The sequence below is a fragment of the Ruditapes philippinarum genome, unplaced genomic scaffold (assembly GCF_026571515.1).
Source record: "Ruditapes philippinarum isolate M1 unplaced genomic scaffold, ASM2657151v2 ctg473_1_1_1_1, whole genome shotgun sequence".
Classification (NCBI taxonomy): domain Eukaryota; kingdom Metazoa; phylum Mollusca; class Bivalvia; order Venerida; family Veneridae; genus Ruditapes; species Ruditapes philippinarum.
In genome coordinates this window covers 207,236-232,147 of record NW_026864528.1, presented here as the reverse complement: position 1 = coordinate 232,147, position 24,912 = coordinate 207,236, and the positions used below count along the sequence as shown (strand labels likewise).

The following is a 24,912-nucleotide window of genomic DNA, read 5'->3' as shown; positions in this document are numbered from 1 at the left end:
GTCTATTGCATCGTCAGCTGGAAGAGCACTGGGTCTTCTCATAGCAAAGAGTAAATTGGTGGGTGGTTTTCAGTATACAACATTCACAAGGTTATATGATAGTACTGTTTGGTCTGTTCTTAATTACGGTGCTGCAATCAAAATTCGAGCAATGAGTTTTTTTAGGAGTTGGGAAATATACGCCTAATGCAGCGGTTATTGGGAAAATGGGCTGTCAACCATCAACAGTTAAGCAGTGGGGTTCTGTAGTCAGGCACTTCTGCAGAATGTCAAAAATGGATAGTGGTAGAATTAACCAAAAATTATTTGATTGTGCAAGACGGGGTGCTTATTCCAGATGTAAGATCCAGTATTTTAGAATATTTAAGATGTTTAGAAGTATTGAGATAAATATGAATGATGTACATGTTTTTAGTGCTAAGAGAATAGTCGAGAACAAGTTACGGTCAGTTGAATTAGATAAGTGGAAACAGTCATTAAATAGGAATGATTCCAATAGAAATACTGGTGGTTATAAACTTAGAACATATAGATTGTTTAAAAAAATCCTGTTGTTAAAAAATACCTCCAGTACAATTTACCCTTCCATCATAGAAGTTCTTTGACAAAATTTCGTTGTGGTGTTGCGTCTATCCGGTTGGAGACAGGCCGTTATGAGAATCTGCATGTAAATGATAGAACATGTTTTAATTGTACCACAAATGTTGAGGATGAGATTCATGTAATTTTACACTGTCCAGTATATAATGATAACAGAGAAGATTTGTTGGTGAAAACACGCCAAATTAATACTGCATTTGATACACTGTCTGACACGGAAAAGTTATGTTATTTACTAAACAAATTGTTAAATATTCTGCCAAAGCCTGCTACCAAATACTGCAACTTAGACGTTTAATGCTGTTTAGGAGATAATTTTTACTTTAACTTTAAGTAATATAGTCATTAGTTGAATTGTATTTTGTTTTGTTTTGTTTTTTTTACTTAATGAATTTTACATGTTTTTTTACATGTTTTTAACAATCCAAATTGTTGTAAATACATGTATATAAGTACAACAAGTTTGAGTATGGTGTTTTTATAGTGTTTTATAAAGATATTTTTATTAATAGGTTAAAATAGGAATATTGCTATTGATATAGAAAACAGGAATGAAAAATTGTATGGATTTAATGCCTATGTGGTATAATATTTATCTTGCCAATTTAAAAGCAGCCTGGAATTTTCAGGTGTACAGACTTCTACAATGTATTGTAATAAAGGGATTTATTATCATGAATTTTATATCCAACATTTAAGGGTATAAGCTAAACGATTTTATAAATTTTATGAATTTAAAAGTTACACAGGGTTAGCTCAGACATTTATTGTTATATAATATTATAATAAACAGACAGATAGGCACAAATTTGACCTCTTTGGCCATATAATTCATGTAAGATTGTGTCAAATTTTGACTTTTTATTATTAAAAGTAGATATTTTAGATATTATTTTTAATAGTTTTACAGTCTCTTATAACTCCCTATGTAGGAGTGGCTTTGTGGTGTGTAAAACATAGTGTTTTATTGATTAAATATATGTAAATATGTAAAGATACACAAAAATAAGACTTTGATAAAATATTTGAGTTGAGTTGAGTTGAGGTGATAAATACTGCAAAATTAGTCTAGTCATTATTGGAATATCACATGTAAATTATTTCTTGAATTGTGAATATTGTACTTTTCTGAAACCTTAGTATTTTTTCTTAATATACATGTAATTATTTTATTAAATATTTCAGCTCATCTGGAGGCATGAAGCTTTAAGATGTTATTTCAATGTTGACAATTTGTCTTTTTTTGTTTAATACTAGTATTGCAAGCGTATCATTGGTGTTTATAACAAGTTACAAAGATGATGTTAGATAAATACACACAGTTCACAAGTACTTACGTGTTGAATAAAATATATATAAATACATTATATATAAATAGATCCTACTGCATGGAAAACCGGATTTTTCTTGACAATAAAAACATGTTTAAATCTTACTTTTGACATTCTATGTTATAAGATGACACTGACGTTTCACAATATACAATCTGCATCTACGAATGTTGGTAAAGAATTTAGAAAACAGTGCGAAATTCGTTTCACAAAACTGGAATTTCCAGTAAAAATGTATATTTATATTTTCTCAGTGCGATGATTCCAGGCAGTTTGTTTAATATCGCAATATGTTCACATATCTATATCATATATATCAGAAAGTTCCTTATAACATCAGTCTTTATATCAGTTTAAAAAGTGTATCCTGTAAACGAGTTCCAATTTATTAAAGAAACATACGAAATAAGTTAAAAACAATATAGTCATTTATTCAACGATGCTTTGCGACGTTGTTGTTAAAATACGGCATAAAGTGTATTGGATTCGAATCTTGGCAGGGACTTTGGATTCTTTTATGTGAGAAAGGTAATCCAGATAACTTGAGAAACGTCGGTGGTTCTACTCAGGTGTCCGTTCGTGCCTCAAATAACGCACGAAAATGCACTCCACAAAAAAGTTTTGAAAGTCGCCATTTGACCTATACTGTGTCGGTGCACATAGTTTATATGTGTTCCATTGTGTAGGAAGGAACCTATGAGGATAATTGTCACACTCTCGAATCCGTTCCTTAATCGGAGTACCTGACGGGGTTTTGAATCCACGTTGTGAGCGAAAATGAGATATCTAGTCTGACGCGTTAACCAGTCGGCCTGACGTCACATTGTGTTGTCGTTTGTATATGTATTATTTAAAAGTATGTTTAGCACAACAGGACTTTTGTGTTGCAAAATAATTGTGATTTCACATAGTATACAAAAATTGACAAAGGAATAATGTAAAAAGGTTTCGTAAAAACGAGCCTGGCATTTTAAAAATCTTGAGCAAAAAACCGCTTTTAGTAGCTTAATAAAAATGGCAACGTTTTCTTATACTCATAGAATACATTTTACCAAGGCAAACACAAAAATAGTAAAAAAAAATAAAATCAACAAAACAAACTGACAAAAAAAACAACAAAAAACTTTGAAACCTAATTGTAAATAAAACAAATGTGACAAAAAGTCTTTTAAAGAACAGGGGAGGTAAATATGCTAAGAATCAGCGTGGCTGAACGAAACAGATGCCTAGTATATGTATATTTATGTACGTATAATTATATTACACTCTTGAAAACGCATTATGTCATGAGTACGCTTTGTTATAAATCGTCTTTTTCAAATTTTTGCAATTTTATATTTAGTATGTTATAAGTGGTACATAAGTATTACATTCGTAGTACATTAGTAGACAACATTAGTAGTACACTAAATATAGACATGATACCACAGATAAAAAATATAACAGCACCTGTTACTTTCATTACAAAATTATTTAACTATTAATTATCTAATACAATTGATGTTTTTTGGGTTTTTTATTTGTTCAAAATAGATGTTTAGATTTATTTAAAAATATATTGGGTTTGTAATACTTTGTTTCAACCATAATAAAGCAGCATGCCTCCAGATGCATGCTAATTGATATGAAAACTTTAATCAATTCTATTTTAACCCTTCACCTCATATAGACATGTTTTATAGCCCCCTCATCGCCAAGAAAATTTTGGACATGTGACAGGCTACAAATGGCATCAGATAGATCGTAAGGTAACGTGTAACCAACGCTGAAAAGCCCTTAACTCTATCTTAATCCATTTGGAAATTGCAGCACTTTGAACTCAGTTTTAATGGGGAAAAACAATGCAAAATATTGATTTTCGTAATTTTGAGAAGTCCCACCGTTCCCATTGTAACTTTAAATTTTAGATTGAGCATGCTTTTACAGAGGCTATGGTCCAGTCAGTATTTGTGCCAAGTTTCATCAGTATTGTTCGTAGTTTCATAGCAGTTTGAACTTGTAACAGGAGGCTTTACAATGAAAACGGCCATTTTTCACAATATGCCCACGAAGGAAAGCGTTAAAGGTAAAATATTGTAAAGTAAACAAAGAAAGTAATTTACACATTGCAAACACCACTTTACATTTTAACTTTTTTACTTAAAAGCTTATATCGTTACGCTTCCATATATATCACATTCTGGAAAAGGCTTAATCATATGTTGCGAGAACTTGTTGCCCAACCCATTTGCTTTTTCATTTGTCTAATAGCAATCAAACAAAAACTCACTGCCTTAGGACAATCTTGATTTTTTTATTGTTTAGAAATATGATCGTATTAAGCTAGTTTTGTGTTCGAGTGGTAAAGGTTGTTCACTTTAACTACTTGTCCCTCATCGCTTTGGGTTTGACTTCCTGTCTATGACCTGACAGAACGTCGGGTGTCCGTTCGTGCCTGAAATAATGCATGGACAGATACCTGAGATCTCTACAATATTTTTATGTTCCTGTAAAGCTGGAAAGTTGCCATGTGTTTTTTACTGTGTTTTGCGACAAAAACAACAAAAACGTATACAAAATAGTATCCAAATGCACTTGCTCGCCATTTCCATCTATGACATTTGTTTATATATATCAGATTTAATTTGATATTAAACTAGCTTTTGTGTGTTACATATGTTGTACCCTTTTATAATTAAAGCTTTATAAATATATTGCAAAATTATATTTACATTTTACAGTCTCGGAATTGAATAATCTTTTCATTGTTATTTTTCTTGTGTGTAAGATATTCATTGTTGTTCCTGTTGTGTTTATAAAAAGAAACATCTTGGACATGTCTGATAACGTCATTTTATAATGCGTACATGTTATGATTGCGTAATCTTGTTGTAGATATAAAAAAGACATTGTATAAGCAGCTGTAGTCAGATTACTGTTTAAAGAAACGCATCATGTTTTACTTAGATCAAGGTTGGGCCGATTATTAACCTTTTTTAAAATGACGCATGTAAAGTTGGTAATTATTTTCTTTTAACAATACTAATACGTTATCTAAATATATATATAAATAAAAGTGAGTCAATTAAATGGTATTTTCGTTTTCAGATATCAGGTATCAGATAATGACGTTGATAACATATGATTATTCAACTGCAATTTGATATAATGAGTGATTATTAAAAGTCACGTTAAAATATTTCCGATTGCATTGTTTAAGATGACATAATTTGATAATATTCTATTAATTTTTTCTCTTTTTCAGTTTGTATACCTTTTACCGCATGAGGCTAGCATATTGTGAAAAATGGCCGTTTTCATGCTAACTGTTATGAAACTGCTATGAAACTCTGAAAAATGAGTCAATATTGATGAAACTTTGCACAAATATTAACTGGACCATAGCCTTTGTAACAGCATATTCGATCTTATTGTTTCTATTACCATGGCAAGGAAATTGCCAAAAAATCACTATTTTGCATTTTTTTTTATTTTCATCTGCCCCTCTCAAAGGATTGAGATAGAGCAAAGGGCTTTATAAGCGTTGAAACACGTGAACTAAAGATTGGCCGGAGGCCATGTTAGCCTGTCACATGTCCAAAATTTTTCTGGCACACCCGTTTGATAGGGGCGGCGCCGAAAACGTGATCACTTTTTAACAACATTTCTCAAACGAAATTTTAATTGTTTAATTGGAGCATTTTTCGAATTATTTGATGCATCAAAATGGGCGGGGTAAAAAGCCGTCAAAACACGTTTATATGAGGTAAAAGGTTGACAAAAATGATGAATACATTGGAATTACCGGTCCCCAAAATCAAGATTCCTGTGATAACTCGTGGCTTTACACCTAATTTTGGCGAAAATTTGTGGTTTTGTGTTTTTTTCTATATTTCAATTAACAAAAAATGATGAAAAACCTTCGAATTACTCAAAATCGAGATTTTCAATGTTAGGTTATGGCCTTACACCTAATTTTGGTGAAAAATTGTGTTTTTGTGGACATTTTTGTATTATTTAATTAACCTTTTACCGCATGAGCATATTGTAAGGAATGGCCGTTTTATTGAAAAGTCTCTTGTTGCAAGTTTTAATTGCTATGAACTATAATGAAAAATAATTCAATACTGATGAAACTTGGCATAAATGTTAACTGGACCATATCCTTTGTAACAGCGACATGCACAATTTTCTATTACCATGGCAACGAGGGAACCTCTCAAAATTGCTAAAAAATCACTATTTTGCATTTTTTTTTCTCAAATTCTGCAACTTTTCAAAGGATTAAGATAGAGTAAAAGACTTTTCAGCGTTGGTTACACGTTACCTTAGGCCATTTTAAGCCTGTCATAAGTCGAAAATTTTCCTGGCGATGAGAAGAGGTCACATCTTCCCTCTGGCACCCCATTGATGTACCTTTTTGATAGGGGGCGGCGCCGAAAAATTGAACACTTTTAACAATTTTCAAACAAAAAACCCAGTTTTGGGCCTAAATAGTGCACTTTTCATACTGACAGACAGACAAACAGACAGACAGATAACTTTATTTCACTCAGGTATATCAAAGTATACAACATGAGGTTTAACAATATTTTTTAGCAATAATAGTGTCCGGTATAAAAAGCAGATCTATAACATGAATGATACAATAATTTTACAATAGATATATATAAGTATTCATCCGATTGTGGGGGAACTCAGATGCTCCTCTGCACACACAAAACATTATATTGTTTACCATCACTGGTTATAGAAAAGAAAAAAAAAAAATACTGCTCAAATATGACATGTTAGGGAAAACAAAAAAACAAAAAAAACAAAAAAAAAACAGCTGTAGAGAAAAAAAAATAATAGAATGTTCGCACAAGGTACGCCGCTGCATTCTTAGTTTTAAATCTAAAATAAAGTAAGAGCTCGTGAAAATCGTGCATTCGCACAATAACGCCGTGTTTACAATGGATTTTCTAGTCAGTCATTGTGATGTTAATGAAAGTATTGTTTGATTTTATTAACCTGTCAATTCCATACTCATTATACGGTCAATGCACAGAATATATTAATATTCGATAAATGTTCGGTAAATTCCGTGAGATGTACGCAGTAAGATGTGATAAAATTATCTAGTTGCTATGAATTAGTTACACTGACCGTTATAGCGCAATAGGGTAAACCACGGGTATATAATAACAAAATGTCCTACATCATGTAAGATCGAGACAGTGTTTGTCCAGGTTTTTTTTTCTTATACATAATTATTTTCAATTTTTTTGAAGTTATGGTTGTTCTGTTTTTAAAATGTTTTGCACTATTTTGTAAATACTATATTTTTGTATATAACATTGTTTAAAAATTATTACTGAAAATTCATTCGGATTATAATCTCAGTGCCGTAAAATACAATACAAAATGTGACAATTCAGTGTTTCTTAGTTGTTTCATATCCGTGTAGACAATTTTGCAAGCGCTTGACCATTTTCTTTAAAATATACCTAAAAATAAAGACAGAATAAGTCTAAAAAGAATGTCAAAAGAAGGGATCGAACTTCGGACCTCTCATACATTAGGTAATCACTTAACCGACTGTGCTATTGCGGATGTTACGAGAACTAACATTAAGCTAGTGGGAGTTTTCCAAACGTTACTGATATACTCCATATTAATTCTCGTAAAATAAACGGACACAACCGAAGTGGGATCGAATATTTAAATGAGTGCTATAATGTATTCATTATTGACAGGTCAATAAAATCAGACTATACTGACAACTCGTGCTGGATTTTTACTTAATTGTCAGACAGGTAAATAAAGTTTTTGTTGTTGTTGTACACACACGCAGAGATATCATTAGGGGAACAAAATAACAATTATATAAATCTTAGGACATACCTTGAAATTTTAACATTATTATGCGTACAAATTTACACAACTTCATTAGAGTATGTTCATTTTTACATGATAGAATATTTTGAAAAAAGTAAGAAGTTTCAACCAAGTTGGGGATGTACAAATTTCTTTCAGAATTAAAAAAATGACAGTTTAATAAATAATGTTGCTCAGAACCTATTTCTCTAGAGTTGCAGAGCTTGCAAATGTTATTTATTGTGTTATCACGAGACCATCGCGCTGTTTCTATTGGAAGGCGGTTATTACAAGTTCGAAATTTGAAAAGTGTAATGTAATCTTTTTTTTGAAGAATATTAAAATATTTCTCATATTCTAGCGCATGTTTAAATGAATTATAAATTCTCCCTTTATTGGAATTTTGTAGTAGACTTGCCCAGTGTTGCTTATATTGGTCTATTAGAGTTTGCTTGACAGTAATGTGCAAGTTTTTATTGATAACGAATTGTTGATTTAGCCAAATATCTGGTCTTCCAATTTGCGTCAATATTTCTTTTATTTTATTAGTCCATTTAAAATTAGTGTTTGTTTGGTTAAGCATGTAGTAATAGATTTTTGAAGATAGTTTATTTTCTTTACCAAGAAGCAAACGTGTCCAGAAGGATATCATTTTTGTATAAACGTTTATATAAATTGGGTATCGGCCTAGTTCTCCATGTAGCATATACTTAGGTGTGCTTTTCCGTGCATAAGTTAAGCGTCTTAGGAAGGTGCTGTGTACTTTTTCTAACAGATCAAGATTTTCATAACCGAATATTTCAGATCCATATGTTAAGATAGGAACAACAGTATTATCAAATAATTTCATAGCAAGATCCGGGGGTAAGCCGGCATTGTTTAATTTTGTAAATAAAAGATGCATTGCTTTATTAGCTTGTTGGCTGATGTGTTGTCTGGCTTTAAGGAAAGACCCGGTCGCTGAAAAAGTTAAGCCTAGATAGTGATAACTGTCGGTATTTTCCAGATTATGTTCTCCTAAGGTAAAAGTATAGTTGTTACGATTTCTACATCCGAATATTATGACTTTTGTTTTATTAAGATTTACTTTTAATTTCCATTGATCACAGTACTCGTTAAAATTATTTAAAATGTTTTGAAAATCAGAGGGGTTATCTGAAACTATAACAGTATCGTCTGCATAGAGAAGAATCAATAGTTTAAGCCAAATTTCGTCACTGAAAACGTCATCTAGCTCTATGCCGACGGCACCGTTACCTTCCAGATAGGATTGTAGGTCATTCATTACTATTTGAGGCCTAAAAAGGGGATGAAAAACTGACAAAACACGTCTTTATGAAGTACAATGTTAAGCTCTTACAGATACTTTTAACTGCTCATATCATGTCGTGTCCATATATTGTTTCTTTGCAATAGACATGGTGTTTTATTTCATACAATAAAATTGGAAACTGGATAATTATTTTGAAAATTAGAATGATACAGTTTAAATGTTAATAGAGGTTAAAGAAATCTCATGAAATGGTCTTCATTTCCAGACAAGTATTACAAAGGGTTTTTTTAAACATTAAATCAGCTTCTAATGGAAGAGCATCAAATTAAACATGCTCTTCGCTTAAGTTTTCATTTGTTTGTCGTTGTTTTTTATTTGTTTTTCTTTGATAAGATTGTGAACATGATAAAGTATAGCAAACAGTCTGCTGTCAAATCCTCTGCTACTTATTTCACTTACAGTGTATTTTTGATTATTACTTCAAAATCAAAATCAAAATTTTGAAGACTTTATTTCATTTTTTACAGATATTTGTATGGGTAAGAGTTTGTATTAAGACGACCGTAGGGAGTCTTACCCATATAACTGCAAATCGGCTCTTACAACTTGATATCAGATAAAAATATAAAAAGTGTCACCTCTTTAATTAAAGCATATTTTTTCCCCAGCAGTCACGTACGAACAAGGATGGGGTCCAATTACTTAATCTGGCAAGTAAAACAATGAATTTTCAACAATACCAAGGATTGTTTATGCAATTCATCCCTGTCATATGAAACAAAATGTTTTGCTTACCTTTTCTAGAAAATATTAACAGTCAGAAATTAATAATTGACATTTTTTTAGAGTTAAAAGGATATCAAAAAGTTACTGTGTACTCATTTGTCTCTGCGAGCTGAGCTCCACGTGTATTATCTATGTAATAAATTGAATGTATCCTCAAATTGTTACAGTGTTATCAGCCTTTTTAGAAACACCTGACCTTGCTAATTAAAATATGCCAATCACAATTTTCACTATCAGCACTGGTTTCTTCATCAAAAAAGCGGTTACACTTATTTCAGCCGAGTAAGAGCCGATTTGCAATTATGTTATGAAAGAAGTGTAAATTTGTGTACACACTGTTCTTACAAAGAGAGTTTGAGAATGGCATTGAGGAATCTGATTTTTAAGTAAATCTATTTTTATTAGCAAATATTATATAAAATAACCAGTCATGATATACACAATGATTTGATAGAACTGGACCCGCTTTAAATATAGTTTTATTCATTTAACAAAGCGGTATGTTAAACAAAAGAAGGGGCATTGTTGGCCAAGTGGTAAAGGTCTTAAATATCAAACCATTTGCCCCTTACCGCTATAGGATCGAATTTTGCAAGACACTTTGAATTATTTCATGCGAGGAAACTATCAAGCTAGCTAACGTAATGTCAGTGGTTCTACTTAGGTTCCCACTTGCGCCGGTAAAGCCAGAAAGTGGCCATTGGACAATCACTGTGTTGTTTAAACCAAGCAAAAATCAAACCAAATAGACAAAAGGAAAAAAGACAACAACCTTTTTCCTTCCGTTTTCCTGATCTCATATCAATTATCAAAATATATTACACTGAAATGAACAATTAATGATATTCATTTAACCTTCAAAATATTCAGATTAAAAAAACATACAATTGACATATATGTCATAATCTAGAAATACATGTTCGTAAAATTAACGAAATATAACATGTCAAACTAATAAGTGATAAAAATACAGCAATATACAAAAGTATTTATACAAACTTAGAACAAAAAATACAGTTATACTGTATCAGAAATATATTATTTCACTAAATTCTAAAATAATTTATACATACAATAGCAATTTAAACATTTTATGACTTTTAATACATATTATGACTATTAAAACATATTATGACACTATTAATACATATAGTGACACTATTAATACATATTATGAAACTATTAATACATATTATGAAACTATTAATACATATTATGACACTATTGATACATATTATGACACTATTGATACATATTATGACACTATTGATACATATTATGACACTATTGATACATATTATGACACTATTGATACATATTATTGCAATATTAATACATATTATGACAATATTAATTCATATTTTTGCAATATTAATGCATAAAACTAGCATAACACAGTTTATATTTGTCTTTTAAAAGAATATCGTGGAGTGTAAGTGCCGTTTGCAATGTGAAAATCATTTTTAATGTTCACTTTATAATGTTTTACTTTAAAAAACATTTTCAAAACCTTTTAAAATTTCAAAATACATTGTGTACAGTTCACGATTACAAAATGATTCAACATGAAAACATAAATGAACAATGGCAAAATATATTTCACTTCTCCTGTGTGTTAGACAATGGCATTAGTATATAAATCAAATTACAAACTCTATGTCAAAATACTTATATGCATAATATAGAATGGCAAAATCATTAACTAAGTAAAATAAGGCAAGATATTAGTAAACGGATGAAAACATGCCTTACGGTATTTATTTCATATATTCATGCATGTATACATACAATTTACATATATGTCATAATCTAGAAATACATGTTCCTAAACTTAATGAAATATAACATGTAAAAATAATTATTCATAAAAACAACAATATACAAAAGTATTTATACAACACTAATTAGAACAAAAAATACAGTTATACTGTATCAGAAATATATTATTTCACTAAATTCTAAAATAATTTATACATACAATAGCAATTAAAACATATTATGACACTATTAATACATATTATGACATTTGTTGAATAAAATGATATTGTGCTCGCCAGAGGCTCGCATGATATAATTTTATTAAACTCGTTCAATAAAATCAGTATTGAACTTATACTCATTCAATATCCTTTAAGTATTACATGAACGTTATAAACGCAGCAATATTTGGATACTGTATGACTATAAACTATGTTATGTAAAACGTGGCATTACTAAATTAACAATGAAAGATAAAAAATATTGATATTCATTGTTATAACTTAATAACTTAATTATTTATAACTTAATATACATATAGTATAAAGTTTATTGTAGTAACTAAATAACTAACAATGTAATAGTGTACAGTGTTTAAATTAATTGTAAAACAAGTATGCCCAAATTACGCAGTGGATTTATATTAGCATTTTATAGTTATTTAACCTTTACCCTGTTTGGTAAGTGATCAGCCTTTTCCAGCAGTAAAGACTGATCCAAAAACGGAAACAAATTTATTTAAGAGCTTTAGGGTTTATGGTTGAACTTAAATCCAGACAATGCCTCTTGTAAAATAATCTACCAACGTCATTCCTTGCACCTATTCTTATAATGAAATATACAGTCACTTAAGAAAGTCTAACACGGTAAAATTGAAAATGTTGCAGGCTCGGTTTAATGGTAAGCGCAAGCCAAAATAGCATGTATTGTATCGTCACCTTAGTACAGTAATAGGTTAACTCCTATGAATAATTGAAGGAGTAAACCCGTTACCGCACTTATGTGACGATATCTTAGTCATTGTCTTATAAATGAATTGTCTATATTTTTGTAAACTAATATTTATATGTCATTCGTTAACTTATACACCCAGCATCATCATCTTCATATTTGAAAGATTTAAGATCTTCCATTTCGACATGTCCAACGTACGCTAGATCATTTTCTTCTATGTAAATATCAGCATCTTGAACGGACAGATCATTTCCTGGATATAGTGAATTGTCATTTCCACTTTGTGCAGTCACTGTATCAAGAAAACCGCCATCAGTATCAGCGTCCAATAGATTTTTATCTTTTAACTTATCTATAAGGTCAGCACATAAAGCATTCAGATTGTAATGTTTCATTGCGCCTATCACATCTTTCAGCTGAGCGTTTGGGGTGGCCTCTCGCCATCTTTTCAATATTTGATATTTTCCTTCGTTGCCTTCTCCAGAGTTTTCTATCACCACGTCAATTGTCTCAGAGAACTCTTTATTTGTATTATCTGCAAATAAGATTAAGAAGTTATTTCAGACATTCGTTGTTAAAATATCAATGCTAGGACAATAGTTTTCACTGATAAAATCGTTAATTCTGTTTAAAATGTTCGTTTAGTTTGGTTTGACTTTGCATTTTCCACTATGATAAAAGCATATCTTTTAAATGATGTAATTATAATGAAAGCAAAAAATGATAAACCATACATAATATGAATTAATCAATTGATATATGCGTTACATTTTTGACATTAAAAATAAAATAAATTCCCTAAGTGTTATTGTTAACACTATGCAAATGAATAAAGTTATATTCAAGTTGCCTGAGTGCATTTTAATCTGAAGAACGTGAAAGTGAATTCAAATATATAGAGGATATTGAATGAGTGTAGGTTGAATACTAAATTTATTGAACCAGTTGAAAAAAGTCATATCCTCTTGCGAGCATAATATTGTTTTATTCAACAAGTTCAATAAATTTAGTATTGAATCTATCATATATATAAAATAAGAACGGTACACTGTTAAACTGTTAAAAAGAGTATATTTTCAATGACGCGCGTACAGCACTGTTGTACACCAGAAATAGCCCCTCAAAACATCGACAACGAAACTAAAAGGGTTTACGTTGGATTCACTCAAGGAAATGTTTTAGCTTATTTCTCCATCATAACCCATTCGATTTTTCCAAACTTAACAATTTTGTGAAGCTTAATATGTCTTTGTTAAGAGCAGTATTTGCTTTTTGCTGCTAATGAAATACTTTTTGTTAAGCTAAACATGTCTTGTTTTAGATACAAGTAGAAGGAAGTCTATGTTTTATATTAAAGACGGATTGTGATACAGAAAATGCGTTCTGGACTTGATTAAGTGGTAAATATCAAAATCGTTCGCAAATTCAACAAACACGCTACACTTTATTACCCATGTAACAAAAAGTATTCAACAGACAGAAAAAGCAAATAAAGCGTGAATTTATATATTTATAAAGAAAAGTATACAAAAGTAACGGATCAATACAAAACAAAACAAGATCTTACGTGCAAGTCTCCTAGCGAACATTATAAAATCCTTAAAGAGCATCTTACGTTGCAAGAAATCAAAAACTTCAAACCAGACTGAAAATCAAACAGAAAAAAGTCAAACTTAAAAAACATGCCCTATGATTTTAAGAAAAGTGAAAGAAAATATCAAGATGTAAGTAATAATAATAGTTACAAGTTTGTGGTTATTTATGTGGACTGTAAGTGCCGTTTGCAATGTATATATTACTTTCTTTGCTCACTTCACAACGGTTTACATTCTATGAATAGACATGAAAATAAACACGAATCTGGAGGCTATTGCTTTAAAGCTGTTAAAGCTACTAAATGACATAATTAAGCTTTTGGACATTAATGCATAATTATGGAAAATGACATAGTTTGGTTGGTTGGTTTCACGACGATCTGATGATGATTGGTCACATTTCGGGTATCTGTCCGACCAACCGACCTTCTAATAACCTATCCCGAATGCATAAGCGATGAGGGACAACTGACAAGTGGACCTTTAGTATGAATACACAAAACATTGGTCAACTATGTTTGACATGTCATATAATCTAGCGATGTCGACTGGATATGTTGGTTCCTTAATCAAAATAGTTAAGACACAGCAAACTAAATCATGCGAGCTGATGACATGAATTTATTGACAAGATCCAAACAGTGTCATCAATTTGTTAATGTTCCGCGCACGCATACAAGTTTGTAGTATTTTTATTAACCAACGAATTATTCTTAATAAAATTGATTATAAACGAAAATTTGTTTTTTAACTCGACTAAATGTTTTGCCATAAAAGGGTGAAACATTATTCTATTTTATTTTGATAACAGTTAATCTTACATGTTGACTTGCGACTCTCTTCACTTCTATTTGTTTCTGTTGCAGCAGTTACAATATCAGGCAAGTCAACGGGATCTGAAACGAATTATCCATTGGCTTATCATCTATCGGTGGTGCATTCATAGGAAATCCAAAGTCTAAAATGTAACACTAATTGAAATAGGGACTTAAATACTCTTCTTCAGTCAAACAATAAGACAACAGCCACCATCTTTGTTTGTGCACTTGATTTTCATACTTATGACTTAAAATAAAAGTTAGAAGTGCTCGGAGGCACTACAAAGAAATATCTAAAGTTTTGTATTAAAATAACACTGAGGACTTTTTTGTCTATCTCAGTTTTAAAATTATGACTAAAAACCAATCCCAAGTATTTTTATGAAATGTACCCAGGAGATTACTGTTGTATTTAAGTTCAGTTATGGCACAATGTTCTTAGTATTAAATAATGTTAACTTTTCAATCTTCTCTTATAAACCATATTGATCTACTGTTGTTAACATTATATAAACAACCTTTTGTAACCAAAAAAAAAAACCCTTCAAGGACAATTCAGTAAACGTTTAAGCAACACAAAATTGTCGACGCCATTTTGTAAAAAGAAACTATTATCTACACTATATGTGATTTCTCAATCATAAACCTGTTTTCTTTGCATGTTTAACATTTTAAACGACAATACCTTTGACGTCTCTTTTTCTGTCAACTGAATCGTTCTCGATTGAAGTTCTTTGACATTGCACACCTTCCCTGTCCTGTTCCAAAGAGTTCACAGGTCCATCACCACATCTTTCCTAATAATAACATTGCATAAGATAAAAACTGTAGCATTCCATATTAAATTTTAATATCAGGATGTATCGTCTGCAAGTATTAAAGGCAACAATTGTGAATTCTAACTTTGTTGAATAAATAGGAGAAGAAAGGTAAGGCAAAGGCCTGGACTGTAGCTTATTACTACTATTAAAGCAGCATTGATAACCAAGAATTGTCTTGGGTTATTTCGGTTTTTCTATCTATATATTTCTTTGAAAAAAGCAAAGGTAAGTACTAAATGTATAGTACTATGGAAGTTAAAGAGGATTTATTTAACGAAAACTGGGCGTATGTTAAGTTAAGCAGACGGGATCGGTCATGGTAATGATGTTGATTGAACTAAACATAAACATTTTCGTAACATAGAATATGCTTGAATACCATAATTGAAAGAAATCTTAAGAGTTCATTAATTTTGGCATGTAAAATTATTCTACATTATCTATTAAGGTCACCGATACCTGATATTTTATTTCGTACAGTCTTACACCAAATGCGCAGGCCAGTAGGTCAGAAAAATGATAATAAATAATCTTACAACATATTAAATTGATAAACAATGCATTTTTGTCGTGTATAAAAGTGTACTATGTATAACATTTTTTAAATATTTTTTGATGATTTATGATAACTATACTTGTATCCCATATATTTTTCATTATGACTTTTAAGCTAAATGAAGCTTACCATGCCATCAAATCCAGCTTCTTCCGGTTGATTACTGTATCTTTCTTCATCTTCTTCTGGTGGCAGAGTGCGAGGTGCCAGTGCGGAAGCATCAATTGATAAATCGGTGTCATTAGATAAACTGTTTTTATCATCTGAGTCTTTTTCGGAATTACTCACTTGCATTCCTTTGTTTCGACATGGTTCTTTTGAATGAATGGAACAACAATCACTTTGATTGGAAGACAATTCGTCAGGATTTTCATCATTTTTATGTTCTAAAGTTCTCTTTATCTCTTTGGTATATGCACAGCTTGACTTTGATTGTTTTGACGAAGAATTTTCTGTTTTCAGTTGAAATATGACTTCATCTTGGCCTTTACTTTTTTCCATTTCCAAATTATCTTCTGAGTCTGAATCGAATGCTTGGTTTATAATGAATGAATCGGTGCCATTTTTAGCTGGATCGTTTTGTCTTTCACCAGATGCTTTCTCGCCATTTGTATTGTGATTTGTTGTTGTATCACGAGAGAGACTAAAACTACGACCAGGTCCGGTGTTATTTGTATCAACATGAGTCTGACTAAAGTCATTGCCAAGTCCCTGCTCAACATTTCCTGTCTTTTCATTTTCCAAGTTGTTCCTGTACCTTAAAAGTAATCAGATGTAGTTATAAATTCAGGAATAATTACAGAAAGATGGCTTTCAGAAGAACTAGTTTTAATTTCAATATTATAAACTGTATGAAATTTTGCATATAAAGTGGAAAATACATGTATAATTGAATTTACACAGTCATGAATAGATTTCAAATGCAAATTTGTTTTGATTCGATAGAAGTTTTATATCATCTTTTAAAAAAAACCCTCGTATATAAAAATATATGATAATATGTAAAATAAAAAAGGTATTTTATGAGTTATATTTGTTTAAGCCGATGCAATTAACTTATGTTATTTCTAGAAAAGAAAATATGCTTTAAAGATAAATTGATGGAACAGCCTTATACCTTCTAACACGAATACATATGGGAACAGCTAGCATTGCTAATGTTACGATAACTACCGCAACTACTATTCCCACAATAACACCGGGTTCTAGAGAAGAAAAGTAAACAAAACCATGCATAAATAATAAACAACAACCAGTGATTATAAAACATACAATAGATTAGTCTAACAGCGGAAGTAGTATACACATATCCCATAACCATTTCTAAATCAAAACCTTAAGCCAAACGCATCCTTTATTCAGCGGCGCTGATGGAATTATTAAAAATATGTCAATTCTGAGTGCATTGTTGTAGAATTATGCAAGGTTCGAGTTCAAAGGCGCAGGAAAATAATTATACAATCACGAAGGCCGATAGCTATAAAATCACTGTTTACGATATATCATTTCTTAAACAATTGGCCAAATGTAACTATATCAAAAATGTCACTTGCTTAAAATAGTGATATTATCTAATTTATAAAGTATCTGCTACACAGAATTACCATTTGCAATAGATTTAGGTGTATTAAAATACTTATTTAAGTAATGTAACACTAAGTATCAGGCTTTACATAGGGATCCTTATCAATAAAATCCTAATTTGTTATCATATTTTTCAAATGATGACTCTTTACAATATATCATTTATAATTGACACAAGCTCTGACGATCTTGAAAATTTCCTATATTTGGTAATTTTATAAAGTGGGGAAGACAAATCGGCTGTGATGGTAGGGTACATTTATCATTTAGCTAGTGTATCTTCTATTGCATTATTTGTATACATAAGCAGTAACCATACCAATGCTCTATACCGTACATATAATATATTATATGCAAGATCGCGATGGGTCAAAAGAGTAACACTTAGTAAATCAATGCATTAATATGCCAAAAAAAACAAAAACATTTTAAGCTTTGTTACCCGTACAATAATCTTGATAAAGCTTATCTTTTTAGTAATGGTTGTCGCTGGATATAATGATACTAGAAAAGCATATATTGCTTTTTGTTTATTTTTCTATAACTATATTTCAATAGGTAATTTTAAAACTTCATGATATATGATTTATGCTAAATCCGAGGAAAAAAATTTGAAACAAAACTCATGCATTTATTTGTTATTTCCTATTCGCTATATTGAAACCCGTATATCAGGGTTTTTTCACGAGTATCTAATGTTCGCTATATTCGCGTGCAATGAATATCGCGAAAAATAGAATCGAGTAAGTCGCCTTCAATTAATATTGGGATTTCGTGAATTTCTGTGAAAACGATTAATCTGTGACAAAAAGAGGGGTCAGAAAAGACGTTATTTGTGCAAAGCAAAATCTCGAGAAATAGATTTGCTAAAATTATATTACTGCCGGAGTCGCGAAATTTGCCTAACGCGAAAATAACCTGATATACGGTATTTAACACTATAACTGTAAAAACGTGATCTTTGTCTTTAGATTTAAATGATATGTTTTGCATAAATAGTGCATTCTTTACCCAACTTCCTTACAATGTACTACAATTGAAAACTAAGCAAAATATTTTAGAGAAATATCGTTAGGAATCAAATAAAGATGACAAATAGACGATATGCGTTGCCATTCGTATACATTGACATGCTGTTGCAAACACAATTTATAGTGCTAATAAACTCTAAATCAGAACAACAAAAAAAACGTTAAAAAATATACTAATAATCTATGGGAAAAACGTAATTTATTGCAACCAAACACAAACCTAGACCATCGGAAGACTTCTCGTTTTGTGGTTTGGGCTGCTGTTCTCTGCAAACAGTATTATTAAAAGCTGTGCATTGTGTCTCTATAAAGGTGTTGCAAGACAAGCACGGTTTGCAGGAATCAAAGGACGAACTGTTAGAGTAAGTAAATCCATTTTCACATGGCAAACACTTGGTATCGGCGTATGGTGTACCTTCAAAATAAAGCACAAAATGAAACCTTTTTGACGATTTAAACAAGAGCTGTCGGTAGGACAGCAACGCTCGACTATTCTTAGTGCTTGATAGTAAAAAAGCCTTGATAATGTAAAATTTGCTAAGTAAAGAAAAGGTAAAAAATTTCTTTAAATCCATATTACAGATATAGGCCTTGGAGAGAGTCCTATTATGCTCTCAAAGAAAAGTATAAAATTTCAACTTGTTTCAAAGCCATATGTCAATGGACATAATTCTGTCAAAATGCTTGATACCGTTACCTCCCCCTGTCTACAGGTTGGGGTCATGATGGTGAACAAGACTGCAAAGTTTCAAAGCCATATGTCAATGGCCTTTGAAAATATTTGAGGTATTACAAAAACTTTAACATAAGTGGTTACGCCGACGCGGACGCCAACGGCGACGCCGACACTCGGGTGACTACAATAGCTTTACTTATTCTCATCGAATAGTCGAGCTAAAAAAGACATTACATGTGATGAATAATAATCAAAAAATATTCAAATGATAAAATTTGACCAAAGAAAAGATAATCCGTTTGACAACCATAAGAAACAATTCAGTATAAGATCATTATTTAGTGTTTACAGGTTGAAACAAGTGTACATAATATAGTTACAAACAATCTAGTAGCAAGCTTAAAATCATTATTCAATAATATCTTTCATAAATAATGAATTATTCTACATGGAAAGCTATTTTCAACGTCTACTTATTCAAACAGACTATACTAACAAAAATTATGTATTCGTTTATTAAGCAGCAACTTATGCTCGATTCTCAAAAGCTTGTACAATTTTCAGATTTCTGCAACTGATTCTGTAAATTTTATGGAGAAAAAAAGTTACATGACAACATTAAACTGTATGGATTCTAAAAAGTCAAATTCATAATTGTTACATACCCTTTGCTACAACTCCATGGCCTTCTTTGCACTTTTGATGCGGCCTGCATTCTCCGTGATTTGGACCAATAACACTAGGTTTCCAAAAGTATCCTATTTCACACTGGCATTCTATATCACTTACGTCCGTGCAAGTCTTCACTTTGACCTGCCTTTTATCAGGACAATCCAACCTACAGGTTATACACTTCGGAGCAGTGTCACAACTTGGCATAAACGTCCCACTCATACAACTGGTACATTCAGACTGTGTGCCATCGGTAATACAGTCAGACACTTTATGATGTCCCGCATCACATGGGAGACACTGGTGGCCATTCTCGGCAACGTATGTCTCGTTACATGGTTGTGTTATCGCAATTACTGTACCACTGATCAGTGATAATAGTACGAATGCGTACACAATCATATTTTTGCACTCACAACAACTATAAAATATAAAAACAAAAGCCCATAAGTGACATGAAGGAAGAAAGCTAGAAGACATCGTTGATTTAATGGAACGAAAAGAAAACGCAACGTTACAGATACTGTTATGTCAACAATGTTAGCGATAACTCTAACCAAGACTGCATTTTTCATAATTACTCTTTGGTAATCTCCCTTTTATTAAGCATGGTAAATTTATTTTAAATTTGAAAAAAAAGTTTATAACGAAATTCACTATCAGATACACAAATTGAGGTACAAACAGTATAGATCCTGGTCAGACTGGCTCTAAGCTTATAATTTTCGTATTCAGTAGGTAAAATAGTAACCAATAGAAAATCTAAACGTTTTTAAGTTAACACGACAAATAAACATGCTATTCACTAAGCATCAAAACAAAAACATTCTAAAACAAATTGAACTATACCTGTTTGTACAATTATAAAATAACAATACAAATGATATACTGCGTTATAAACTGAACAAATATTTATAAATGTATACGAGAATACATAATCAATACTCGTGCATGGACTAAAAATATCTTGGTTTCCCAAATTTGTTTTACATATAAACTATAAATAGCTTGGACTTTGCCTGACCAATATCAAACAAAATAAAGTTTCCTTTTAAAAGAAAAGGCTTGCCCAGTTATGCCATCATCCTATCCCTTTAAAAAATTTTTTTTTTTTTAAACCCTCCTAAATCAACTCTTTATGATAAAAATAATTATAAAAAAGATAATAAATTGACCTTGTATACCAGTAAAAACCAAGGTACCTATGTTTTTACAGGTATAGAGGGTCAATTATTATCACTTTTTAAAAATGATTTGTATATCATAAAAGGTTTATTTAGGAATTTGTTTTTCGAAAAAAAAATGTTTCACTTTTAAAGGGGTAGGTAGGGTAACCCCAAGACTGAACGAGCACCTGTGCCCATTTGTGCCACCAGTGTTATGCATGCAAATTTGGACAAAAGAAGGACCAGAAGTCCACTGATTATAACTGAACCGAAACATGCTGACGATAACAGTAACAACTTTTTTTTGTAAAAACGAATATTTTTTGGTCAAAAACGATTTGAAATATATTCTCTATTGTATAAAACTAATAAACAAAATAATCAATCGTAACAATACTAACATTGTCGTCTCCCACGTGGAGAAAACAAAAGTATCTATCTATCATACAGAAGGGAAGGTGTGCACATTCCATTTTTCCCTTCTTTTTTTCGCAGAGTCATTCGTTTTGGCAGTTGCTAATTTCATTTAAATAGCAGCATTATAAAGACAAGTAAATGCACTCAAAGACTTCGTTACGTGACACCAATTAATATGCATGTATCAACTATGTTACACTTAAAATATCTATGTCACTAGTCTATTTATTCGTGGTCGAGGGGTAAAAGTCGATAAATTCTAATCCAGATACCCCTCTAGCATAGGTTCGATCCCCGGGAGATGATCTGGTAGTTTTGCACGTAGGAAGGTAGTCTTGTACTGGTGTAATTCTCCAGGAAACTACCCGCCTATATGACTGAAATACTGTTGGGAAAAGGCGTAAAATGAAAAAAACAAACAAATATTGATCACAGATATACTGATCAGCACGTTGTTAGTTTAATGATATGCATGGGCTATTTTTAAATTACCGATCACCAGACGTAATACTCCACATTAGAATTGCGACAGTAGATCTAAATATAACTCGATCGCAGACATATGCAATTTTAACTTGTTCGCGTGATTCGGTCACGATCTTATGGTAATTAGGACAGTCCTTTGGAGACGGAATACTACTACAGTAGCCATTCCCTATTGTATAAAACAAATAAAGAAAAAAAATCAATCGTAAAAGAAACTTACTTTTCTTAGTATCTAAATATCTTGGTTTCCCAAATGTGCTTTATATATAAACTATAAATAGCTTTGATTTTGCCTGACCAATATAAAACAAAATAGATCAAGCATTTATTCTTAAACAAAATTGGACCAAGCCAAAGTTTAAACATTTTGTCGTTATTTTCATATGATATTCATGATGTGATAGAAGGCAATCTGTATAAAACAAAATTCAATGCATTTCGTGTTTATAAATATCATACATATGCGTTTTTCATTTCATGACGTCATTAACCAGAATAGTCGTCTGCAATCAGAACATCTCGGCTATTCCGACATTTGACGATTGTTGCCGTCTGGTTTTTGCAGCATGTCAAGTATCTTTTAAATCAGGTGTAAATATGAAAAAGAATGTAGTCTGGAACCTAGCTAGACCTTTCAAATGACGTTGTTTTGAGATATTTTTACTTCATGGCAAACCAACGTCATATCGAAAATGCCCATAAATCCATAGCACGACAAATCACTAAGTAAGCGTATAAATACATTAAGTTTGAGCTGTTCGTGAACAACAGTAAAAAAGAAATACCTTTTAACAAATTATTTAAACTGTTATATTCCAACTTTAATACTTATGGTTTAATACTTTTATGTTATTCAACTCCTAATACACCCGATAAACAAATGGCCGTCGCGCGAAATCTGTCCGACTAACTGAACGCGTCAATAGTTTAAACCGAAATATTTTTGAACGAAATATATACCCATGGACTGTATATTTTCCGTTAAAAAATTTGGAATAAATCTGTAAAGTGCTGTACTTAACCAGTATGGCGGATAGGGAAAAAATAGATTGTTGTTTATATTTTATATCAAATTGATAATTAGATCTACATTAATTGAGATTTTTTATTCTGACTGAGCATGAAATTGAAAGAAACTTTGATAAACGTTTGATTAATGCTTAAAAGGCAAGACAATAGACATTTTTTCATTTTTTATGTTGTTATGTGTTTATGAGCAATAGCTATTACACGTCGGGCTTGACCATCATACACAATAACAAGCCTGTAAAGTCTTAAATAATTTATATTGGACTACAGCCCTAGCCATTAATATTTTTGCATTGACAAGTTTTAAAGCAATTTGATTACCGTTAAGACTTGTCAGTACATTTTAACCTTAACTGGTATTTCACAAGTATTGCGCAATAATTTACACACATGTATATGTTAATGTATATACATGTATTATTTTTTTAAGTTAAAGTTTTCTCTTACCTCGTTTATATGAAATTATCACAAATTTTTGACATATTTCCAAACGAATTAATTTTTATTTTTAAATTAAGTACCATTCAATCATACAGTCTAGTCAGTGTCTTGTCAAAATATTGATCGTATTTATGGAATCCCAACTTTTAGCATAAAAAGAGGACATATACTATGTCACTGTTTCATAAACACAGGAGTTGTACGTCCATTTCGCACCATGCCAACGAAACAATTTTATGATGATGCAGTTGTCTGTTTTAAAAAACGTACATCAACATGTGTTAGTTTCTACGTTTTCTTTTAACAATAAGTGCATATAAACAAATGTATAGACTTTATGTTAATCAATGTTATTTTAGAGACGCGCAATCATGCATACACATTCTTTGTAGTACCGAATTTATAGTGACTAAAATTCGTTAAACCTTATTTACGTCATGAAGTACGCCGGTAGTTAATAATTGTAACGATATCTGTCAAAGTAAATAAAGTGTAGGCGTGTAACTGTTGAAAAATCAATTAAAGGTCAATTAAAGGAACGTTGGTTATTGTGTGTGTGTGTTTGTTTTTTGTCGTTTTTGTTTTTGTTGTTTTTTTTCCAGTGAAATAGATACGTTTTGTATTTTTTGCTGTTTAAATTTTGTAAACTCTCAGCAATGATTTAAACAAAAAAGTGTAGTAATATCAGCTATAAGCTTGTTTATAAATACATACATAACAAATTGCGTCTTTTAGAGTATGCACGTGTTAAATCACTACTTTGTGAAGTCTATGACAAAAATTCTTCTTTGTCTTCTTTGTCTATGACAAAATGACAAAAAAGTATGTATATGGAATCAAAACTGATCTAGACTATATCGACTTACTTAGCGATCAAGGACAGTAGATTATATTTTCTTTATCTTTCTTTTTTGTGGTTTTAAATGGTATTTAGCTAAATAAATGTCGGAATTTGTGATAGTGATTTCCAAAAATGTACAGTTCGTTACGTTCTTTTAAGTGCAACTTAAAGCAGTATCGTACATTTTTTTCTATAAAGTATGAACTGCAAAATTACCCTTTTTTCCATAATTTTATAAT

General features: G+C 31.1%; 1 protein-coding gene across 2 annotated transcripts; it reads right to left on the bottom strand.

Annotated features, from left to right (window-relative positions):
• Window positions 1–11,164: 11,164 nt before the first annotated feature.
• On the bottom strand, window positions 11,165–24,372 carry LOC132725953 (uncharacterized). Of its 2 annotated transcripts, none has more exons than XM_060711180.1 (9): window positions 23,839–24,372; window positions 20,287–20,714; window positions 19,166–19,360; window positions 17,448–17,535; window positions 16,460–17,087; window positions 15,639–15,750; window positions 14,957–15,031; window positions 14,108–14,185; window positions 11,165–13,075 (listed from the first exon to the last, which is right to left on the bottom strand). In XM_060711180.1, the coding sequence occupies exons 2-9, from the start codon at window positions 20,693–20,695 to the stop codon at window positions 12,663–12,665; spliced, it is 1,998 nt and encodes a 665-aa protein (XP_060567163.1). In that variant the 5' UTR covers window positions 20,696–20,714; window positions 23,839–24,372; the 3' UTR covers window positions 11,165–12,662. The 2 variants fall into 2 exon arrangements, with proteins under 2 accessions (XP_060567163.1, XP_060567164.1); XM_060711181.1 differs by lacking the exon at window positions 23,839–24,372 and adding an exon at window positions 23,148–23,281.
• Window positions 24,373–24,912: the final 540 nt, after the last annotated feature.